The sequence below is a fragment of the Mobula birostris genome, chromosome 27 (assembly GCF_030028105.1).
Source record: "Mobula birostris isolate sMobBir1 chromosome 27, sMobBir1.hap1, whole genome shotgun sequence".
Lineage (NCBI taxonomy): Eukaryota > Metazoa > Chordata > Chondrichthyes > Myliobatiformes > Myliobatidae > Mobula > Mobula birostris.
The window spans coordinates 23,667,002-23,688,650 of record NC_092396.1 but is presented as its reverse complement, the minus strand read 5'-3'; the positions used below and the strand labels follow the sequence as shown (position 1 = coordinate 23,688,650).

At 41.9% G+C, this 21,649-nt stretch overlaps 1 protein-coding gene across 1 annotated transcript in view; it reads right to left on the bottom strand.

The window, feature by feature from the left end:
- ano11 (anoctamin 11) overlaps window positions 1-10,164 on the bottom strand; it is a 41,483-nt gene extending 31,319 nt beyond the window's left edge. Inside the window, exons 1-5 of the mRNA XM_072244882.1 lie at window positions 10,099-10,164; window positions 9,109-9,245; window positions 8,430-8,487; window positions 5,675-5,785; window positions 5,253-5,418 (exon numbers count right to left, since the gene is read on the bottom strand). Coding sequence (XP_072100983.1) covers window positions 5,253-5,418; window positions 5,675-5,785; window positions 8,430-8,487; window positions 9,109-9,245; window positions 10,099-10,116 — 490 coding nt within the window. The 5' untranslated portion in view covers window positions 10,117-10,164. The remainder of the gene's footprint in view (window positions 1-5,252; window positions 5,419-5,674; window positions 5,786-8,429; window positions 8,488-9,108; window positions 9,246-10,098) is intronic.
- Between the last annotated feature and the right edge of the window lie 11,485 nt (window positions 10,165-21,649).

Sequence of the window (21,649 nt, the reverse complement as noted above, 5' to 3'; positions counted from 1 at the left end):
TATTTTTTTTTGCTCGCTATTTTGAATTGCTGTGTATGTTTTGCACCTTAGCCCCAGAGGAAGTCAGTTTCGTTCGTACGTATTCATGTATGGTTGAATGATAATTAAACTTGAATTTGATTAGATTTGATCTAAAGCAAGTTGCTCATTACCACCAGTGCAACCATTTTCCCACAGCTGCAACAAACGTACTTCTCCAAAGCTTTCAGAGAAAGGAAAAGTCATCAAGCTTGCTATTCAGATATGCTATATTACAGTACAAATCAAGAAATAAGGGCTTGTCAGAAACATTACCATCAGGTAGGAGGTACAGAAGCCTGAAGGCACACACTCAATGATTCAGGAACAGCTTCTTCCCCTTTGCCATACGATTTCTGAATGGGACCCATGAACACTACCTCACTACTTATGTATTATTTCTGTTTTTATACTACTTAATAAATTCAACAATTAAATATATATATATATATATAAAATGTAATTTGCAGTTTTTATATATTATTAAGCATTGCATTATACTGCTGCCACAAAGTTAACAAATTTTATGACATATGCCAATGATATTAATCCTAATTCTGATTCTTATGTAATGCAGTAATCACTCTGTATATTGGACAAATTAAAAAGATAGATGTAGCCTTGAGGACAAATCCATAGAGCGTTTTCAGAAAGGTTTCTTACAGCAGTATGTTGATGGACAACAGGGAACAGGCTATTTTACACCTGGCATTGTGTAATGAGACAGGATTAATAAATGATCTCAGCATAAAGGACTTCCCAGGAAAGAACAATCAGAGTTTAGTTTGAGGGTGAAAAACAAGAGACTGCAGAGGCTGGAATCTGGAGCAACAATCAATCTCCTGGAGGAACACAACAGGTCAATTATCTGACGCTGCCTGATCTGCTTTGTTGCTTAAGGGTGAGAAACATGGGTCGGAAACCGGTGCACTAAATTTAAATAAAAGCATGGTATGAGGGCAGACTTGGCTAAGGTGGGTGGGAAATATTTAAAGGGTGAAATGGCAGATCACCATGAGCAAAGAAGAAGGGAAATTATCCACAATACAGCAGCAAAATATTAAAACACTCACAAGAAAGAGGAGAACTGATTCTGACAGAAAACTTGTATGTAACATCAAAACAAACAGTAAAAGGAAGAGAGTGTTTAAGTTAAGTCTGGAATGTCAAGAGCAGGGGTTCTCACCCTTTTTTATGCCATGGACCAATACCATTATACAAGGGGTCCATGGACCCCTGGTTTAAAGGATGAGGCTGGGAAATTAAAATTGGAAAATAAGGAAATGGCAGGTTTGCTAAACCATTTTTTTTTGCATCAGCCTTCACCTTAGAAGACATTGTGAATGTCCCGATAATAACAAAAGGGCTAGTTTCAAATTCCATCGAAGACTTGCAAAAGTCTCAGTTACGAGGGACAATGGCGGAACTAATGGCAGACAAGTCAGCAAGACACCAGGGTCAGCACTCAAGATGTGACAGCAGGGATAATGCAGCCATTGGTTGAAACTTTTCAAAGCTGACTGAATTCCAGGAGGGTATGCGTGAATTGGACAACAACCAATGTGACAGTACCCCAGAGAGTTGTAAGCACTGGATCAGTGCCAGTATTTAAGATGCAGTAGATAATTTTTTGAACAAGTGGAGAAATAAGGGTTAGAGGTGGCAGAGGAGGAGCTGAGATCTGGTACAAATCAGCCATGATGATATTGAAGGGTGAGGCAGTTAGGGAGACATACTCCTGCTCTGAGTTTCTCTGGTTTTGGTATCAAATTGAAAGAAAAGGCAAACGTTGTTCCAAAGATCATTGGTAGGCTGCAGAATTGGGCTCTTCAGAAAACAGCAGAGGCTGACGAAAGAAAAAAATTAACAGGAGTAAAATAGAGCAAACAATATAAAATTAGATTGTTAAGAGTTTCTGTGAGTATGTGAAAAGCAGTAAATGTAAGGACCGGTCCCCTAGAGGACAAAGATGGGAAATAAATAATGGGAAATGGAGAAATAGGGTGATTATATTTAATTATTTTGAAAGTACTTTCAAAGTAGAAAAGACTGAAAACATCTCAATTATTATCATGGTGCAATGTGGAGGGAGGAACACAAAACAACCTCTAATACCAGCAACTGACCTGAGTTTTAAAGGCTGAAAGGAAGTAGATGTGGAAATTCTGTGTTTATTTCCTGCAATTTACCAAAATTTACTGGGTTCTGGAGGACTGGAAAACCACATTCTGTACACTTCTGTTCAAGAGAGGAGAAAGGTGGAAGCTAGGAAACTATAGGTGAGTTAGTCAAATGTCATGCATTTGGAATCTATTATTAAGGAATTAATAACAAAACATCAAGATATTCATAAGAATATCGAGCATAATCAGCACAGTTTTATCAGAGGGGAGCAGCATTTGACAACTTCGTTCATGTTCTTTGAGGATATAGCAAACCGGTTGGACAAAGGGCAACCAGTAGATGTGGTGTGCTTAGATTTCCAGAATGCATTAGGTAGTGTGCCACATAAAAGAGAGTAATAGTCATGGTATATGCATTCAGTGGCCACTTTATTAGGTTATGTCCAATGAGCCACTGAGTTTATGTTCGTGCTCTCCTGCTGCTGTAACCCATGCATTTCAAGGTTTGATGTGCTGTGCGCTCAGAGATGCTCCTTTTGTACCTCGTGATCACCTTCCTGTCAGCTTGAACCAGTCTGGCATTCTCCTCCGACTTCTCTCATTAACAGCACATTTTTGCCCTCAGAACTACCACTCACTGGATGTTTTTGTTTTGTTTTTCGCACCATTCTCTGTAAACTCTGGAGATTGCCGTGCATGAAAATCTCAGGGGATCAGCAATTTTTCAGATACTCAACCCACCCCGGTCTGGCACCAGCAACCAATCCACGGTCAAAGATCACATTTCTTCCCCATTCTGATGCTTGGTCTGAACAACAACTGAACCTCTTGACCATGTCTGCATGCTTTAGTGCATTGAGTTGCTGCCACATGATTGGCTGATTAGATATTTGCATTAACAAGAAGGTACACCTAATAAAATGGCCACTGAGTGTATACAGTCCTAAATGGGGTAATTAACTAACCTACAGAAAACAGAGAAACGTGGTGAACAGGTCATTTTCAAATTGGCGATCAGTAACAAACAGGGTGCCACAGTACCAGTGCTAGGGTCTCAAAAACTTATTTATATATATATAATTATTACTACTTCTCCTTCTTCTTTCTCTATCTCTATCCATCCCATAGGATGATGATGGTTCCCTTCAGTCAGTTAGTGGGGATTAGGATACCCCACTCTTCAGAAAGGAACAGTGTGTGCATAAATGAATTTAGGTGAGTAGGGGGTTGCACAGGTCCAGACCCACTCTCTCGATGTTCCCTCCCAGATCCAGTGACATGGTGGGGTCCAAGACGGCTGGGGGAAGTTCTGTTGCGGTGAATGGCCAGACCAAGCTTCGATGCAAGGGATGCCCTTTCCGCGCTTCACGGCGTGTGTTTGCTAGATGGCCGTTGACCCTTCGAGAGGGTTCATCCACCCTTTGACAGGTCTTGTTTTTCATCCTGCAGGGTGTCTAGCCACCCTCCTGACCAGGCAAGCCTGGTAGGGGAGCCGGTTTGGTGACCGACCACACGACCATGCGACAGGTAGTACTGGGTTACATGGTACTAGTAGCACTCAGAGGAGCCCTAATATAGTAATCTATATTAGTGACTTGGTTGGAGGGTCCAAGTGTTCAGAAAAAATAAATTTGCTGACAAGGCAAAAGTGAGTGAGTTAGAAAGTTGTGAAGGGCTTGCAGTAAGGTAGAGACACATAGCAAGTAAGTGAGCAAGAAGTTGGCTGATGGAAAATACGGTGAGAAAATGCGAGGTTATTCACTTTGGAAGAAAAAAATTAACAAGCAAATTATTAGTTACAAGGAGTGAGACGACCAAGTGTTCCAGGACAGAGAAATCTGGAGGATACGTTACATGAAATGCAAAAGGTTTGGCATGGAGATAAAGCGAGTAGTTTAAAAGGTTAATGGAATGTTGGTCTATATTACCAGAGGAATTGAACATAAAAGTTAGGAAGTTTGGTTGCAAATTTACTGGCAGAATTGCACATGGATCAAACATGATCTTTTTGCATGGCGGAGCAGGGTCAAGGGCTGATTAGCCCAATACTCCTCCTGTTTCTTTGTGGAGGAACTCCAGGGAAGAAAATTGTGGCCATCTGTGATTCAGAGGAAACACAAGGTAAACTTACATGGCAGGCCTTATCCCTCACTATCACCCCAATCCCTTTCCATTTCCTTCTCACTTTCTCACTCTATCTATCCCTCTTCTCCAGCAATGCATCTCTCTCTCTCTCCTCCGACATATGATTATCTGAATGATATGCCAGAGGCAAGAAGATTTGAAAGAATGTGTATTGTTGCAGGTTCAGTCATGAATATCTTCCACAACACTGTCAATGTCACACAGAAGTTCACTGTTTGTGGCAGTGGAAATATTAATTTGAATTAAATTGTGTTGGTTTATTCTTTATAAAGTGAAACCAAAGAATTAGGCCTGGCTGTATTTATTACTGAAATTGCACCTTTCTCTGTTGAGAATTCAGAGAGGCAGCTTCAAACCCATTGTTAGGCATAAGCCACATATTAAGTATTTCACTAAGTTCTGGTCATTACAATACAGGAAAAATGTGAAGGCTTTGGAGAGGGTGCATACAAGGTTTATCAGGAATTATGCCTGAATTAGACAGCATGTACTAAGATGACAGGTTGGTCAAACTTAGATTGTTTCTCTGGAGCGGCGGAGTCCGAGGGGAGACCTGATAGAAGGTTATAAGATTATGAAAAGCATAGATAGAATAGACACCTAGTGTATTTTTCCCAGGGGTCAAATGTCTAATGTTAGAGGGTATGTGTTTAAGGTGAGAAGTTGCAAATTCTAGTTAGATGTGCAGGGGAAGTTTTTTTTTACATAGAGACTGATGGGTACCTAGTTTGTGCTCCTAGTGGTGGTAGTGGAGACAAACACCACAGAAGCATTTATGAGGCTCTTAGAGGCTCATGAATGTACAGAGAATGAAGGAACATGGACCTCGTGTAGGCAGAAGGGATTTGGTTAATTAGGCGTTTAACTACTGGTTCATTTAGTACAACACTGTTGGCCAAAGGGCTTGTTTGCGTGTTGTTCTGTTTTGTGTTCGGTGTTCTATAAACCATAGAATAAGGAACTCACCCAGCCAAGCAAAGTAAATGGCGATCTTTTCTCCAAAGTACTCTCTGATGTGATCAAGTGGTTGATACTTGTACCATTTCGACCAGCGAGCCCAATACTTATACAGAATTTGTCGTGGGTTCAGATCTTCTGGAGGCACTTCATATTCCGGCAACTCAAATGGCCCCTACACAAAGAATCAACACACCAGGAGTCACTGCACAAAGAGGCCATGGCTATGGAGAGGGGTCATCAGTGAATAACCTCACAGATGTTTTCAGTACAAAAGCTGAGAGCAGGGGAATGGGTGGAAGATAAATGAGATGGCTTCATTCCAGCCTGCAGTTGGCAGACAGCTACTTGCTGGACACTACCAGATCCCTTGGCTTCCACTTAATAAGACAATTTAACACGTATATTTGCATTATCCCCCTGACTGTTACCTCATGGAGTGGAAAGGCTGAAGCAAAGACTCTTTCATTTAGCAAGCGATCAATTCCAATTTCTGCTCTTTTTCTTTTTCCGTACACTGTTGTAGCTAGAATTTCGTACACCTGAAACACAGAGTGATCATGCAAGTCACATTCAGATCACAGCACAGAATGGACCTTTTCAATGTTCTGTAATATTCTAATGCAATCCTTTGAAATATCCCATCAAATATATGTGGTTACATCAGCTCAGATTTCTAGTGTCCACTGTCAGTGCATTGTGAAACCGTACACGTGCAGTTAAATGCTGAAATCCAGACATTGCTGTCAGCCGCTCTTGGCTTCTTCCAACCATTTCCAGAATAACCTACAGAAATCAGTGATGCCACAGGAGCTGAACATAACAGATTATTCGTACTGGAGATATAGAAAATAATATGCATTTCTGCATGAGCTGTAAATGTTTTAAATGGCATACTAATCTATAATTTGGGTGGCAGGGTGGGGATATGTCTCGGCCAAAGGAGGTGTGAGGCGCTCCTTCCCACTGCTAGTCTGCAGGTCACCCTTGGGCAGGTGTGGCACCTGCTTAGCACCACCAGTCGCTCCCCCCCCCCCCCCCGGATCGGGGTCAGGTGAAGCCATGGGAGCGGGTAGCAGGTGGTGGATGGTCATATAAGCAGCTGGTGCACATCACAAATCCTGATTATGCCACCACCAACGCCAAGCAGCCAATTTTTGAAGAGTATTGATAATGGCTAGGGTCACACAGACACTGCCCAGAAGAAGGCAAACCACTTCAAGAACAATCATGGCTAAAGACCATGATTGCCCACATCATACAACACGGTGCACAATGATGATGATGAATCTATAGTTACCGCTATGCAACATCCCTAACCCTAAAGGCATTTTTATACACATGTAATAGTTCCATACTAACTTTTAAATATAAAGAATTTTAAATAGACAGAAAACATTAGTTTTTTAAAACTTTTAAAAAAATTTTTATTTCCACTTCTACCTTAATCGTGTGTATACTCTTTTATTTCAAATTCTGTAAAATGGTTAAAATGTTTATCAAAAGAATAATGCTTTTTACTTCTGGTTGCTATTCTTGGGTCTAGACCTCGCCATATCTGACATCACTAGATCTTTGTAGATCTACATTACCACTTTCCGTTGAGGTCACAGCAGAGTACTAGATCGAAACCATGCCCTTCTGTCTGAACTTTCCACCCAATGACCCGAAATAATTCCATTCCATCACAGAGCATGGTGATACCTCCAACCAATTCCAACAAAGGTGATTTGCAATACTTGTGTTCATATCACGTCATCTAACACCACTGCCAACACCCTCTGCATTGAGTGGGGACGTTACACAACTGCTCAGCAACTGACTGTTTCCTTTCACGTTCCCTCACCATTCTATTCAGGCATCTCCTGCTCATTTCTATGATACTTCTGAATGCTCATCCATCCCAGTCTCTGGCAGCCCAATGACCATCAGGTAGTCTCTCTCTAACAGGAAGAAGTTACAGAAATACATTTTTAACATGTAATTTAACAGAAAACGTAAGAGTCCTTTGCAAGAGACCACTGAGATCTCTAAGCCATTCACTCATTTCCTCACCTTTCATCTGTTCTTTTGCTCATCACTGATGTGTCCAGCCCAGTATAAGCTCTCTGCTTCACTGGCCCTTACTCCAATTCAACACAACCACAAAACACTATTTCCCTTATGCACACTGTAAAGCATCAAACTCCACATGCCACAGACTCTCAGACTCTTAAGGAAGAATAAAAGAAAGTGACAAAGAGGGTTATAGAAAACTTTGCTGAAATTGGAAATAAATCCTGGAAAAAAAAACCTTAGGGAATCGCCATCAGAAATGCTTAATTCATTTTCAGATGGCATGCTTTGAGGTTTATTATGTTGGTGCTGCCTATGGGACTGACATCCCAATCAAAGGGCCTAATTTAGTTTTATTTAAATTACTTGAATGAGAGATCAGCACCTGGACCTGAGGCTGTGGGTGGACGTCGTCACATTGCAACAACGGAGGTCGAGGGTAGGGGCACTGCAGGTGCAAGACTTTGCTCCCCCTGCTCCAGGCTCCACAACCCATAGGATTTAATACTGAATTAAGCACGTCAGATAAACTTCCCTCGCTTCTGTTTTCAATCACAGGTGTGGCAGTAGCTTTTTTGCTGTTTCACATTGTGACTGTATCCTTGCATACAACTACCAGCTTCAGTCTGCACCCTATTAGTCATTGCCTCTGTACTTTTCATCCACCTCCTCACTGCAACTTAACACACCAGACTTCTCACCTTCCTCTCTCTTCTGAATGGTCATTGACCTGAATTGATGACTGTTTCTCAATCTGACCTGCCAAGACCTTCCAACGTTCTTGCTTTTATTTTTGTTTTGCATTTCCAGCATCTCGTTTGTGCCAACAACATCTTTATGACCTTTAAAAAGCTACCTTATCAGATGCCGATGCATTGTTTCGGTGTGGACAGCGGAAACCTTTAAGCCAAAGAGGATAAATCAATGCAGAAGACAGTTGATGAAACAACTAGTGTACCTTGACCAGTAAAAATTGAAATATATGGTGAGAAGAGGGGTGGGGGTGGGTGGTGGAATTCCTTTACTGGATTACTGAGACACTGTCTTCTTCATATTCCTATAAAGCTTTTAAACCTGATTTTATCTCACTCACATACAATTCATATTCATAGTTTTATAAACAAAACTTACAATCCGGTGCCGCTGCGTGTTGGTAAAGTAAGTCTCGTGACTGTCACTTCCCAAAAACCTGGAACAGCAGAAGTAAAATGTGATCTGGACCCTGAACAGGAGTGATATCTCCAATTCAAGTCTCAGGAAGAAAGTTGTGTGCCATGCATTGGAAGTACAAATCAAACTGGTGTTCATATGATACTCACCATTTCATAGCATCAACTTTTTGACACAGTGATGAGAGCAGAATGGGAGTGCAGCCTATTTTACATATACACACCCATACATACATGTGGTAAGATTGCCTGGACCCTTCACTAATTCAATACAGAACTGGTTTCCATCCATGAAGACATAGCTGAAACTGAAAGTTCATCACCAGGACAAATCCATTTGTTATCTTGCTGGATCTCTTAGCATCACTTCATGATCTGCTCACAGTAACAGGGAACACATCAACATTCCTGTTTCAAAATCTATTCTCAACAGCCCACTTCCCTCTAAAATTATATATGAATGGACTAGAAGTGGAACCACATAGCCTATTCCTCGACGGATATGAAACCTTTTTAGTGATCCTCCACCCTACTGTATTAAAAACATCCCACTTCCTGATGGTCATGGTCCATATCTCCCGGGCCTCTCCTTCCTATGGATCTCTCATACAGAACCCTCCCCCGTCCTCCCAAGTGCTTACTTATCAAGTTTAGATTTGCGGAAGGCACAGGTGTAGTAGTCCACAGGCCGATTGGCAACGTGCTCGGACAGGATGTTTGGGATACCAAGCTTCCTCAGGATCTCCTCAGACGAATTCAGACAGGGATTAGGCTGTGCCTATGGACAGAATGGAGAAGGCAGAGGAGATGGTCGAAATGGTCAGGAAACAAAGCTTGCGTACAGCTGGGTAACTGGAAAGGCCTAGCAGGAGAGCGAGTTCCCAAAGGGAGCCAAGGGAGCAAGCGCAGGAGCTCCCGAAGTGGAGTTGGGCAGGTTAAAGAGGCTGAGGGGGGCTGTACACACAGAGAGTAACCATCAGATTCAGGAACGCAAACAACAGGAATTCTGCAGATGCTGGAAATTCAAGCAACACACATCAAAGTTGCTGGTGAACGCAGCAGGCCAGGCAGCATCTCTAGGAAGAGGTGCAGTCGACGTTTCAGGCCGAGACCCTTCGTCAGGACCATTTTATTGATTGGAGCTTGTTTTTGGGAGGGAGAGCGAGGTGGTCAGTGGAAGAAATAAACAAACTCATGGATTTAAGTAGTGCACCCAGTGTTTTAGCATTCATTCAGCAAGCATTAGTGAGGTTGGACTAAGTGTTTTTAATGTAAGGTCAGCAAACTCAGCACAAGTAAAAGCTGGCACTGCTCTGGTCTATATTATTCATCATGTTCTCATAAAAAAAGTATCGGTGACTTAAATGTTTTTGGGATGTGAGTGTTGTTCTGACCGCAACTATCAGTTTAAAGGTGCTTTTCATGTGATCAGATGATATCACAGACTGCATAAATTGTACCATGGTGTTCAGCATGCCAGGACAAGATTCTCAGATGAGTGTTTGTCTGACTCAACATAGTTCTAAGTAGACTGCTGTACGTAATAAGGTGCAAATGTTCAGTCGATAGTGTGTCAGAACAGGTAAGAAGCACACGGTACACGCGTCAGAAGCGTACAGTCCACAACTGACCTGCAGAGGTGCTCGCATATACAACTCTTCGGCATAGTACACCAGCACATCCCAGGGAGCACTCAGCTTCATGTAATGGATGCTCTTCTTCTCACTGACAGTCTCGTCCTGAAACACCGGATGAGTAAGTACACGGCACCAGCTGAGACATTTCACCACCAAGTAGAAAGCAGCTGCACATGCAGAGAGCCTGTCACATACACAGCACTTACACTGCTCCCTAAGAAGCACACTGCACTCGGGTAACACATGATGCAGTACAGTTACTGCACTCACATCTGCAGAAGCTTTCAACTGGAACGAGTGCATTCAGTCCCTATGCGCTGGTACCACCTTTTCAGAAGAGCTGGCTAACTTAATCCTAACCTCCTCTTCTCCTCCATAATCTAGTCTACACAAAAATGTTTGGCTTCCTTTGAAATTCCCAATGGAACCGGATCCTGCCAAATCTTTAGCTGGCACAGTCCAGTTATTTACCAACCCTCATTTTACCACTCCTCTTCCTGACATCGATTTTCAAATATAATCTGCGGCACCAACCCACTCACAGGAAAGGCAGATCGGAGAAAAAACACTTCATTCCCAAGGCTGTATTTCAAGCACGTTCCTTAGAATATGTTTGCCCATTGGGACTGCACAGAAGGTGAGTTTATCCAATGGTTTGTTACCATATGACTAAAGCTAGGGAATTTCCTAAAGAGACACACCCACACTTCCACCAAAGGTCATCTTTTTCGTATCAGTGTATATTCTAACCATAAAAGTATGTAATTAAGGTATTTAAATCATAAGCCTATGTAGTTTCATTTAGCTTGTTGACTACATTTTGAACCAGATTCACAATCTTATTTCCAAGCAGATCTCTCACTGTGGGGATTCATGGACCTTACATGCCCTGCATCTTGTACGCACGGTGCAGTGTATCTGCTTCATCTCCAACTGATAAATGTTTCTGTCAGTGTGTTTTTATTTAGAACTATTTTTCTTAAATTAGTGAAAAATGAACATCCCATAGAGAAGAGAAATTCTGGCTAAAGTATTCACTAATCTGGAACTGGACTTTCTAAGACATTATTACCTTTTCCATCAATAGTCCTACATTCTGTAAATTCTTCATGAATTTGTTCCTCCATTTTTCATGCTTGGTCAGCAGGTTCAGCTTCATCATATCCTTCTCTTCTTTTCCCATTTCCTGATACTTGCTTCGCCCCCTCTGCTTCTTTGGTGTTGCTTTCTTCACTTCCCAGATAAGTACAAAATCTGAAAGGAGAACCGCGGGGTGTTAACAGCATGCTGTTTTGCTTCTGATGAACGGGGTGGCATTCCCAGGACCTCTGACCCACTTCATCTACTGCTGGTAACTTGATCAAGCCAAGAAATCTCTGGCATCAACTAGATTCAAAACCATCCGCATTTCCCTAGAAGCCTAGATCTACTGACGCTGTTTGCAGTGATTTACTAATCATATCCTTGGGCATATCCGTACTCCTTCAGTGAAATGGCTGTCGTCATTACAAAGGGTATTCCTGTCTGCTCTTGTAGATTTACTAACAGCATCCCGGGGAACCATTGATGAAGGTCTTTGAATTTATTGGCAAGATTCCTGGGATTTATTGACAGATTCACTGACAACATTCATGGTGGGGCAGGTTCATTCAAAGGACAAGTGACTTATTGACTATCACCAGGGATTCATAGACATTATCCCAATAAATGTGTTGGCAGAAGCCCTAAGAATTTGCTATATTAATGCAGGTTGCTGTATTCCTTGCAACAGCGACCCCCAAGAGGTTTAGTTCAGCTTTATTTATTGAACCAAAACCAGTTTCAAAGAATGCCCACACCAAATCATGGACAAAAACTGAGGGTAGTCTCAGTCGGTCCTGTTCTAGTCCAATGCACAGGATCGAAGAAAGATGCAGAGGGTAGGGTTGTTGGTTCAGCCAGTTCTGTCACTGGCACAAGCCTCCCCACTTTGAGGACATCTTGGAAAACTAGTGCTTCAAGAGGGCGGTGTCCATCACTAAGGACCCTCACATGCCCTCTTCTCATCAGGGAGGAGGTACTGAGGTCTGAAGACCCACACTCAAAGTTTTAGGACCACCACCATCAGATCTCCTGTGAACCTATGAATACTACCCGCTTGCACTCGTATTTTATTGATTTTCATTTTTGCATAGTAACTTCTGGTTTTCAAATGCTTTTATTGTGAAGCAACATCAGCTTAACCACAACTGTCAATGTCCTAAAGTACGATGCTTCTTTTGTCTTTTCTTTCTTATAACAACATAATGAAAGTCAAATGAATGTATGTATAGTAAACAAGCAAAAAACAAAGGAAACCCTACCACCCCGTCTCCTTTCTCTTTCCCAGCCCTCCCCTCCCCTCACCCCTCCTGTATGTGCTGTTTAGGTCCTACCGCCCCCCCCACACTTAGTTCAGCTGTCGGTCTCTTCTAAGTACAACAGTAATGGTTGCCAGGTTTTTTCAAATTCCTTGAGTCTGTCCTTGATAACGTATCTTATCCTGTCTAGATGCAGAATATCCAATTTAATGTTGAAAGGCATGGACAGAGTGGATGTGGCAAAGTTGTTTCCCATGATGGGGGAGTCTAGTACGAGAGGGCATAACTTAAGGATTGAAGGGCACCCATTCAGAACAGAAATGCAAAGAAATTTTTTTAGTCAGAGGATGGTGAATCTATGGAATTTGTTGCCACGGGCAGCAGTGGAGGCCAAGTCATTGGGTGTATTTAAGGCAGAGATTGATAGGTATCTGAGTAGCCAGGGCATGAAAGGTTATGGTGAGAAGGCGGGGGAGTGGGACTAAATGGGAGAATGGATCAGCTCATGATAAAATGGCGGAGCAGACTCGATGGGCCGAATGGCCGACTTCTGCTCCTTTGTCTTATGGTCTATCCATTAATGTAGATAGCCGTTGTCTGAGTAATGGAGTTTCCTCCTTTTTCCAGTACATCAGTATGAGTTTCTTTCCATTCAGTATGCCATAGGTCAGGAGTTGTTGCTGGGTAGCCTGGAAAGTTCCAAAACTTATTAAGATGAGATCTGGTATTATCTGAACCTTTAGTACCTTCAATAGGACCTCAAATATTTGCTTCCAATACTCTTGTAAACATAGTAATTTTTATATCTTGCATTGTACTGCTACAGAAAAACAAACAAATTTCATGACATGGTTCAGTGATAATAAACTTGGTTAGCTTCTGATGTCCATCACAGAATATCATGGATGAAACGAATATCTAGTGAGGACATCATGAACAGAGCAAACACAGAAAGAGAAATAATATACATATAAATAATAAATTACATTAAAAGACTGAAGGGAAGAAAGCAAGAGGAAGACAAAGACAAATGATGATGGAGACAGCAGCCAGAGAACTGGAAATGAATACCAATGAATTGATCCACTTGACCCGAAACAGGAGTGTGTGGGTCATGGCAGTCAAAGCTCAAACTGGGCACGGCACCTGACGGTGATGATGATGATGAGCCTGGAATCTATTTGACCTCGCAGAAGTTCCAAAAATTATTAAAATGGGGTCTGGTATTATCTGAACCTTTAGTACCTTCGATAGGACCTCAAATATTTGCTTCCAATACTCTTGCAAACATAGTAATTTTTATATCTTACATTGTACTGCTACAGCAAATCAAACAAATTTCATGACATGGTTCAGTGATAACAAACCTGGTTAGCTTCTGATGTCCATCACAGTTTGAAGGGAAAACCTCAAGGTGGATTACATACAATAAAGCAATATTTAGTGTTGCGTAGACAGGAAGGACAGTTTTTCAGTGCACAGCGACATAAACTGAATTAAGTTGTGGTATGAGAGTATTATTTGGGGGAGGGATGTTAGCCTGGGCAACAGAAGGACATCCTGCTCATCCTTCACCTGTGCCATGCAATTCTTAACATTTGTCTCACCCATTATATTGGTCTCATTTGAAAATAATGCACATTTCCTCTGTGCATTTTAACAGTGCCAGCTTCGTCACAGTGTGGGACTTCGATGCAAGCTCTTCAGAATGAACTAGGCACCCAGATGAGCTCGGTGATATTGTTACGCGCGGTGCCATTCTGAATCTGTTTCTTGCACAAGTAAAGAGATATCAGAAGAAAGCAGAAAATGAAGGACAGGCAACTTCCGTGGAAAGAAAATGCAGCTTCTGTGGAAGGAAAATCTTCATGAGGCCTTCAACCTGAACATTAACTCTACCTTTCTGTTTTTTCCAGCATTTTCTTCTTTTGTTTCAAATTTTGAGCATCCATAGTTCTCATATTTTTCAGAAGACACACTCATCTACTTAGACTGCCTGTTACATCCTTAATAATCCACTGTGATTTCCATTCCTCACTGAAATTATGACAGACAGCCCCAGAAAATTCACAGGACTGCTTTCTCCAATTGCACGGTAGCACACCCTGCTGGTCACAGAGAACTCTGCTCCCTGATGAATGATTTCCCTGGGAATGCAGCAGTTTCAGAAAGATAAGGATTAGCTTTAGTCGAAATATACAGCAAAATGCGTCATTTGCTTTAACCACCAATACAATCGGTGATGTACTGGCAGAAGCTTGCAACTGTCGCCATACTTCCAGCGCTAACTTACTAATCCTCAACCCTACATCTTTCAAGTGTGGGAGGAAACCAGAGAACCTGGAGGAAATCCACACGGTCACAGAGAGAAAGTACAAACTCCTTATAGACAGTGGCAGGAGTTGAACCGCAACCTTATAGTTAGCAATGTAAAGCATTATGTTAATTGCTTCTGTACCGTGCCACCAAACAGTGTCTTGGGGTGAGGAACTCCTTAGCTAAATGTAGAATCATTCCAGATTTAACGTCATGACAAAAAAATGCTCAAAAAGGCACCACATTCACTGTTTGTATGTTGGTAATACAAAGAATTGGGAATTAAAAAGCGGGGAGATTTAAAAGAACAAGTCAAACCTGTTGCTGCAAAGACAACAAATTTCACGACATATGCGATGATATTAAACCTGATTTTTGATGATTCTGGACGTCAAGATGGGGTCAGGGATTGAAATGTATAAATATATTCACAGTGACAAACAGACAGAAATGAGGTTCTTACCAATTTTTGTTATCCCATCCTTGAAATAGTTCCCTCTGCAATCAGGGCTGTAACCACTACTGGAATTTATAGACAAGCCATCATCATCCTCATCACCCTGCAGCACAAGAGCACCAATGGAATGAATTACTTTGCTGACACAGATGTGAGCAAGAAATCACAGACATCAAACAACGAGACCAGGTATTAAGCAACCAGACTCTGGTGCTCTCTGGCCAGCACAGGAGTCAAGGGTCATGAACCAGTCAGCGAGAGATTTACATTGTGAACAGAAGCATTAACAATGAACACCGGCGTCAACCAACTATTTCCTGTTCTGTTTTTCTCTCTTGCAAAAATGATTTAACCACCGTGTATCTTTAGCAGGGCAATTGAATAGGGAACAGAACAGGCCTGTGCCCAGAAGCTGAATTAAAAGTCGTGGATTTGCATAGTACAAAAACAGACCCTTCCATCCATTGAATCCCTGCTGACCATCATTTACACTTATTCTTTTTTAATTCTCCTCAAATTCCCATTGACACACTCCCACCCCTACCCTCGTCACTGTGATAAGCCTTCCTCTCACCTATCCACTCGAGGAATAACCTACAGTGGCTAGTTATCCCACAAATCCTTGAGATGCAGGAAGAATTTTGAAAAGGGCCAGTAAATAATGGTCAGCCAGAAGGGCCAGTTCACATGCTACATGACTCAATGGCTTCTAATTCCAGGAGGAAACCACAGTCACAGGGAGAACATGCAAACTCCACACAGACAGCACACGGGGTCAAATGCCATCTATAAATTTGCTGATGGTGGCAGAACATTGTTGGCAGAATCTCAGATGATGATGAGAGGGCGTACAGGAGCAAGATACACCAGCTCGTGGAGTGGTGTCGCAGCAACAACCTTGCTCTCAACGTCAATAAGACCAAAGAACTGATTGTGGACTTCAGAAGGGGTGAGGAGAAGGTGCACACACCAGTCCTCATAGAGGGATAAGAAGCGGAAAGAGTGAGCAAGTTCAATTTCCTAGGTGTCAGTATCTCTGAGGATCTATCCTGGGCCCTCCATATCAATGCAGCTGCAAAGAAGGCACGACAGCGGCTATATTTCATGAGGAGTTTGAGGAGATTTGGTATGTCACCTAAAACACTCGCAAATTTCTACAGATGTACAGTGGAGAGCCTTCTGACTGGCTGCATCATTGTCTGGTATGGGGGAGTGAGGGGGGGGGAGGGCATGCTACTGCTCAGGATCGTAGTAAGCTGCAGAAACTTCTACATTTAGTCAGCTTTATCATGGGCACTGGCCTCCATAGTATCCAGGACATCTTCAAGGAGCAATGCCTCGGATAAGTGGTATCCATCATTAAGGACCCCCATCCTCCAGGTCATGCCCTGCTCTCAATGCTACCATCAGGAAGGAGATACAGAAGCCTGATGGCACACACTCTGCGATTCTTCCTATCTGCCATTCAATTTCTGAATAAACGTTGAACCCATGAACACTACCTCACTACGTATTTAATTATTATGTATTGCTTTGTACAGCTGCCACAAAGTCAACAGATCTCACGTCACGGGCCAGTCATATTAAACCTGATTCTGATTTCATTTGGTGGAGATGTGAGACGGCAGTTTAACGAGCTGCACCTTCACTCCACCATTCATAATGGGGCATTAACCCGAGAGAATGGAGTTAAACAGTGAAGATGAACGGCAGCAAGCAAACAGAGCTGTTTGAAATCAAAGCACAACTGTTAAAGCATCCAAGCTGAGAAATTAAACAGAGGCATGTTGAAGTCTTCATCAACATACAAATACCGGTATTAATTTACTACTGAGCATCAGGAATAACCAGCAAACTTGGCCATTATCACCAAACAGTGGGATTTATTGGTATGATGTAATATTATCAAACAGGGTTGGAACTAAGCAGCAAGCATAGATGTTAATCAGAGCTGATATTACTCATTATTGTTATATAAGACAATGTGCTTCTAGAGAAGGAACAAAGGCAACTAAAATCCCACTTTAAACATGAACTGCAAACCCAGTGCAGTACCATTACTGTAACTGTGGGTTTAGTGGCAGCACACAGTTGTAAAATGGCTGGAGCTGTGAGGCAGCAGCACTACTGAACCTGTTTTACAAAACACAGCCAGCAAAGGGTACAGGGAATTTGTAAAGGATTTTTTAAAAAGTGGTAGGCTAACCTGGGCCAGATGTTTCTCCAGAATCGCCACTTTATTTTCAAACAAGCCTCGAGTATTGCTCCAGCTGAAAGGAGTGGCCTTGAGGGAATTTTACGAGGAGCGTGATGGTATACAATGATGAGTAAAATACAGAGAGGGGGAATGTATTGATGTGGAGACACACTGATGAGGGTGCAGTGACGGGGGCCTGATGGTATGAATATCGATTTCTCCTTTTGGTGTACAAGTTCCACCCCTCATTCCCAACTCTGACCTTTCAATTCTTCTCACCTGCATATTACTTCCCCCGCGCCGCCCCCCCCCCAAACAGTGCTGCCCTCGTTCTCTTTTTCCTATGGTCCACTCTCCTCTTCTATTAGATTTTTTCTTCTCCAGCCCGACCTTTCCCACCCACCTGGCTTCACCCATCACCTTCCAGGTACCGTCTTTCCCCTCCCCCCACCTTTTCATTCTGGTGTCTTCTCCCTTCCCTCCCTGTCCTGAAGAAGGGTCTCAGCCCAAAATGTCGACTGTTTACACTTTCCCACAGATGCTGCCTGACCTGCTGAGTTCCACCAGCATTTTGCGTGTGGTGAGTGGGAATGGAGATGTGATGTGATGAGGGTGTGAAGGTTTGATGATGAGAGGATGCAGTGATGTGAGTGTGGGGAGGAGGGTGTAGGGATAACGATGGGGGTTTGGAAGATGGGGCGTGAGGTGAAGGTTGGGGTGATGAGTCTGTGGGGAATGAGGGTTGATGATGTGGTGATACACAAGAGTGTGGGGATGCGGTGTGTGTGTGGGGGGGGGTGATAAGAAAATGCAGTGATAAGACCTTTGTTTAGAAGCCGTAAGTGCAGAGTGTTACATGTTTAGGATGGAAACAGAAAGAGTGATGAGGATTAGAAGATAAATCTTTGATTAAGATAACATTGAATATACAAAACCACTTAAGTACATTTGAACTACAGCAAGCTCAACAAGGAGAACTGTGATCATCTCCGATCTGTTTCTGGTGATACTAATACAATCCCTTTCGATGATAGCCAGGAACACCCATAAACACAAAAGCTTTTGCAGATGCTGGAAATCCAAAGTAACACACACAGAGTGCTGGAGGAAATCAGCAGGTCAGGCAGAATCTAGGGGAGGAATAAAAAGCCGAAGTTTTGGGCCATTTTGTCTTGATGAAGGGTCTTGGCTCAAAACATTGGCTTTCCATAGATGCTGTCTGGCCTTTGGAGTTCCTCCAGCATTTCGTGTGAGGTAATTTACACCCGGATGACATCCCTGTTAATGACTCATTTGAAAGCGTGTACCCTCTGCAGTGGCACTAGGCTGGACTGTCTTGTCTCAAGTGGCTTCTCAGGACTCTGGAGTATAACTGAAGCTCCAAACCATCTGAATGAAGGAAGAAGCTCACCTCAAAACCACAGCCCATGGCTCAGATCGAAGATCAAGTTAAAAGTTCTCGTGGCACAATCTACTCTCTTGTGTCTGCCATCAGGGAGAGAACCAATTCATATGCCACAGAGTCTGCTCGGCTGATGAATTTTATTCAAGGGAATCTTAGGGGTGATGTGTGAGGCTACCACATTAATCATAATTTTGAAATATAGATATTTTAATAATCATTTCAAAATTTCAAGAGAATGGTAAATTGATCTTTTAAAATATTGTCACATGTACAATGTACAATGAAATATTGTCCCATGAAGATCAATTCATTACAACAATGCATTGAGGTAGTACAAGGAAAATCAATAACAGAGTGCAAGAAAATTGAGTGGATCACGTGAATGAGAATTTTTTTTAATGATTTATGTTTTTGCATGTTTTCATTTAAGCTGCACTAAGCGCGTTATAAAAATGACAGGTTTAGACCGTTTCCCCTCTGCAAGGATCAGTTGTATTGAAATAATTTACTATACTGTCTGCACAAATTATTAGCTTGGATTTTTGAAGCAACCTTCAACTTGAAAGTTAGGTACATGCAAGACAGGGAAGCAGGATACTGTTAGCAGAATTGTAATTTGTAGTGGAATAAAAAAGGTAACTTACATAGACAGTAGAGCGATAGCCTCCATTCTGAACACTTCCATAAGTGTCCATCAAAATCCGGGATGCATCTTTTTCTACATATGTTAACACATTCTGATCCTCCTGAGTCGCAAAGCTCCCACTCTGTAGCATCCTTCAGTCTCAAAGCACATCAAATATGGCCGTGGATGCAAAAACGTTAACCAGGAAGACTCTTAATGATGCTTTGAGTCTGAAAGAACTTCAGCTCTGTTATTAAAATGAGATCTCAGCGTTTCACAGCCACAAACCTGGGGATATTTATCAGTGCAACAGAGAATTCCTTTGCTGCTGATACAGATGTGCTGTGCACAGGCGTATTGAGCTGCATTTAATCTTCAGCATTCCCATTTAGTTGGCCTGGGAAACACCCTCTGGGGGCTCTTAGCACTTTAGATTCTGCTACAGTACTGTCTTTAATATTCAGCATTTGCTTCGCTGCTCTCCCTTCCCTGATCTACAGAAATACAAATAGAGGAGGGCACTGACAAAAAAAATTAATAACGTAATGTAAACATGCAGCACACAGAGGAGGAGGAGGAGACACAATTGTGCAAAGGAAACTGCTTTTTTTTATTCCAAAGAGTCAACATGGGTATTACATTTCACTTTATTGTGTGTGATTGACATGTCTAATATGGCATATCTACCCTCCATTTTAAACCACCCTCTGCAAAAAAAAAGCAATTCACATTTTATTTCTCTTGGTGTCACATAATCCAGCTTGGGAAAAAACCATTAATTCTGCAAAAGGAATTGTGACATGAAAGACTGAAGATCTGAAATTTAAACTGAAAATGCTGGGAATGTGGGGCTGATCAGGCAGCATCCATGGGAAGAGAAACAGAGTTAATGTTATCTTTCATCAGAACCAGGGCAAGTTAAAATAAAAGCATGCATATTTTAATTTACTGAGAAGGGGGAGGGGTAAAGGGAATAGAAAGAATATTTGTGATAAACTGGAGAGCAAGACGAATACATTGCGCAGATGAGGGATGGTGGTGAAAGCTTTGTTAAGTGAAGTAATCTGGGATGTAAATAGAGGAGGGAGATGAATGAAAAATGAGTAAAGAAAAAATAATGCTGCATATGTGATATACATTGGAAATCTAAAATAAAAGAGAACACTAACACCACCCAATTGGTCAGGCTGTGGAGAAAAAATACTGAGTTAACTCTTTATATTTTCCCGGCTATTCACCTTCATCTCCTTCTATTTATACCTCCTGCAGGAAGATGAATTCAGATAACAACCCTTCACCATCTTCGCCCTGCCAGCATCTGATAAAGGACATCAGATCTGAAACACAAACTCTGTTTCTCTCTCCACAGATACTGCCTGACCTGCTGAGATTTCCCAGCAATTTTCTGTCTTTATTTTGCACTTCGGGGAGGTCTGATAGAGGTTTATAAGATTGTGGAGGTATAGAAAGGACAGACAATATCTTTTGTTTTTCCCTCCCCAGGGTCAAAATGTCTAAAACCAGAGGAGGTGTGAGGGGCAAGTTTTTTTTTCCACGGAGAGTGGTGGGTGCCTGGAATGAGCTGCCTGGGGTGGTGGTAGAGGCAGATACATTAGGGAGTCTTAAGAGATGTTTACATAGGTACATGAAGGTGAGGGAAATGGTGGGAAATGGAAGGATATCGACATTGTAGGCAGAAGGGATTAGTTTAGATGGCCATTTGATCACTAATATAATTGGCTCATCACAATACTGTGATCCTAATCTACAGTATGTTCTATGTTCAAATACACTAATGTTTTCATGGAAACAGTCATTCCCGGCCTTTTCAACAGTCATTCTCGTCCATTTTGTAAAACAAAAGTCTGGTAGCTGTTTGTCACTCCACTTAAAATTTCTCACAAGATTCATTTGTCTCTGTGTAACTTACACCTAAAGTGCCTCACTCTCTGTGTAACTCAATCCACACATATATTGCTTGTGATGAATGTTTAGCTTGTCACTCTGTGTAATGTAACCCTCATCTAGATGTTCATTATGGCTTACCACCAGATGTTCTTCACTTGCTATGTAACAGATTTTCAAGTATCTGTCACTTTCTGTGAGATAAGTGAATATAAATTTTGTCTTTCATCTTTACATTCCATTAACCCCAAAAGGAAATCTCTTACATTTTCATAAACCAGTTAACATTTTATTCATATGA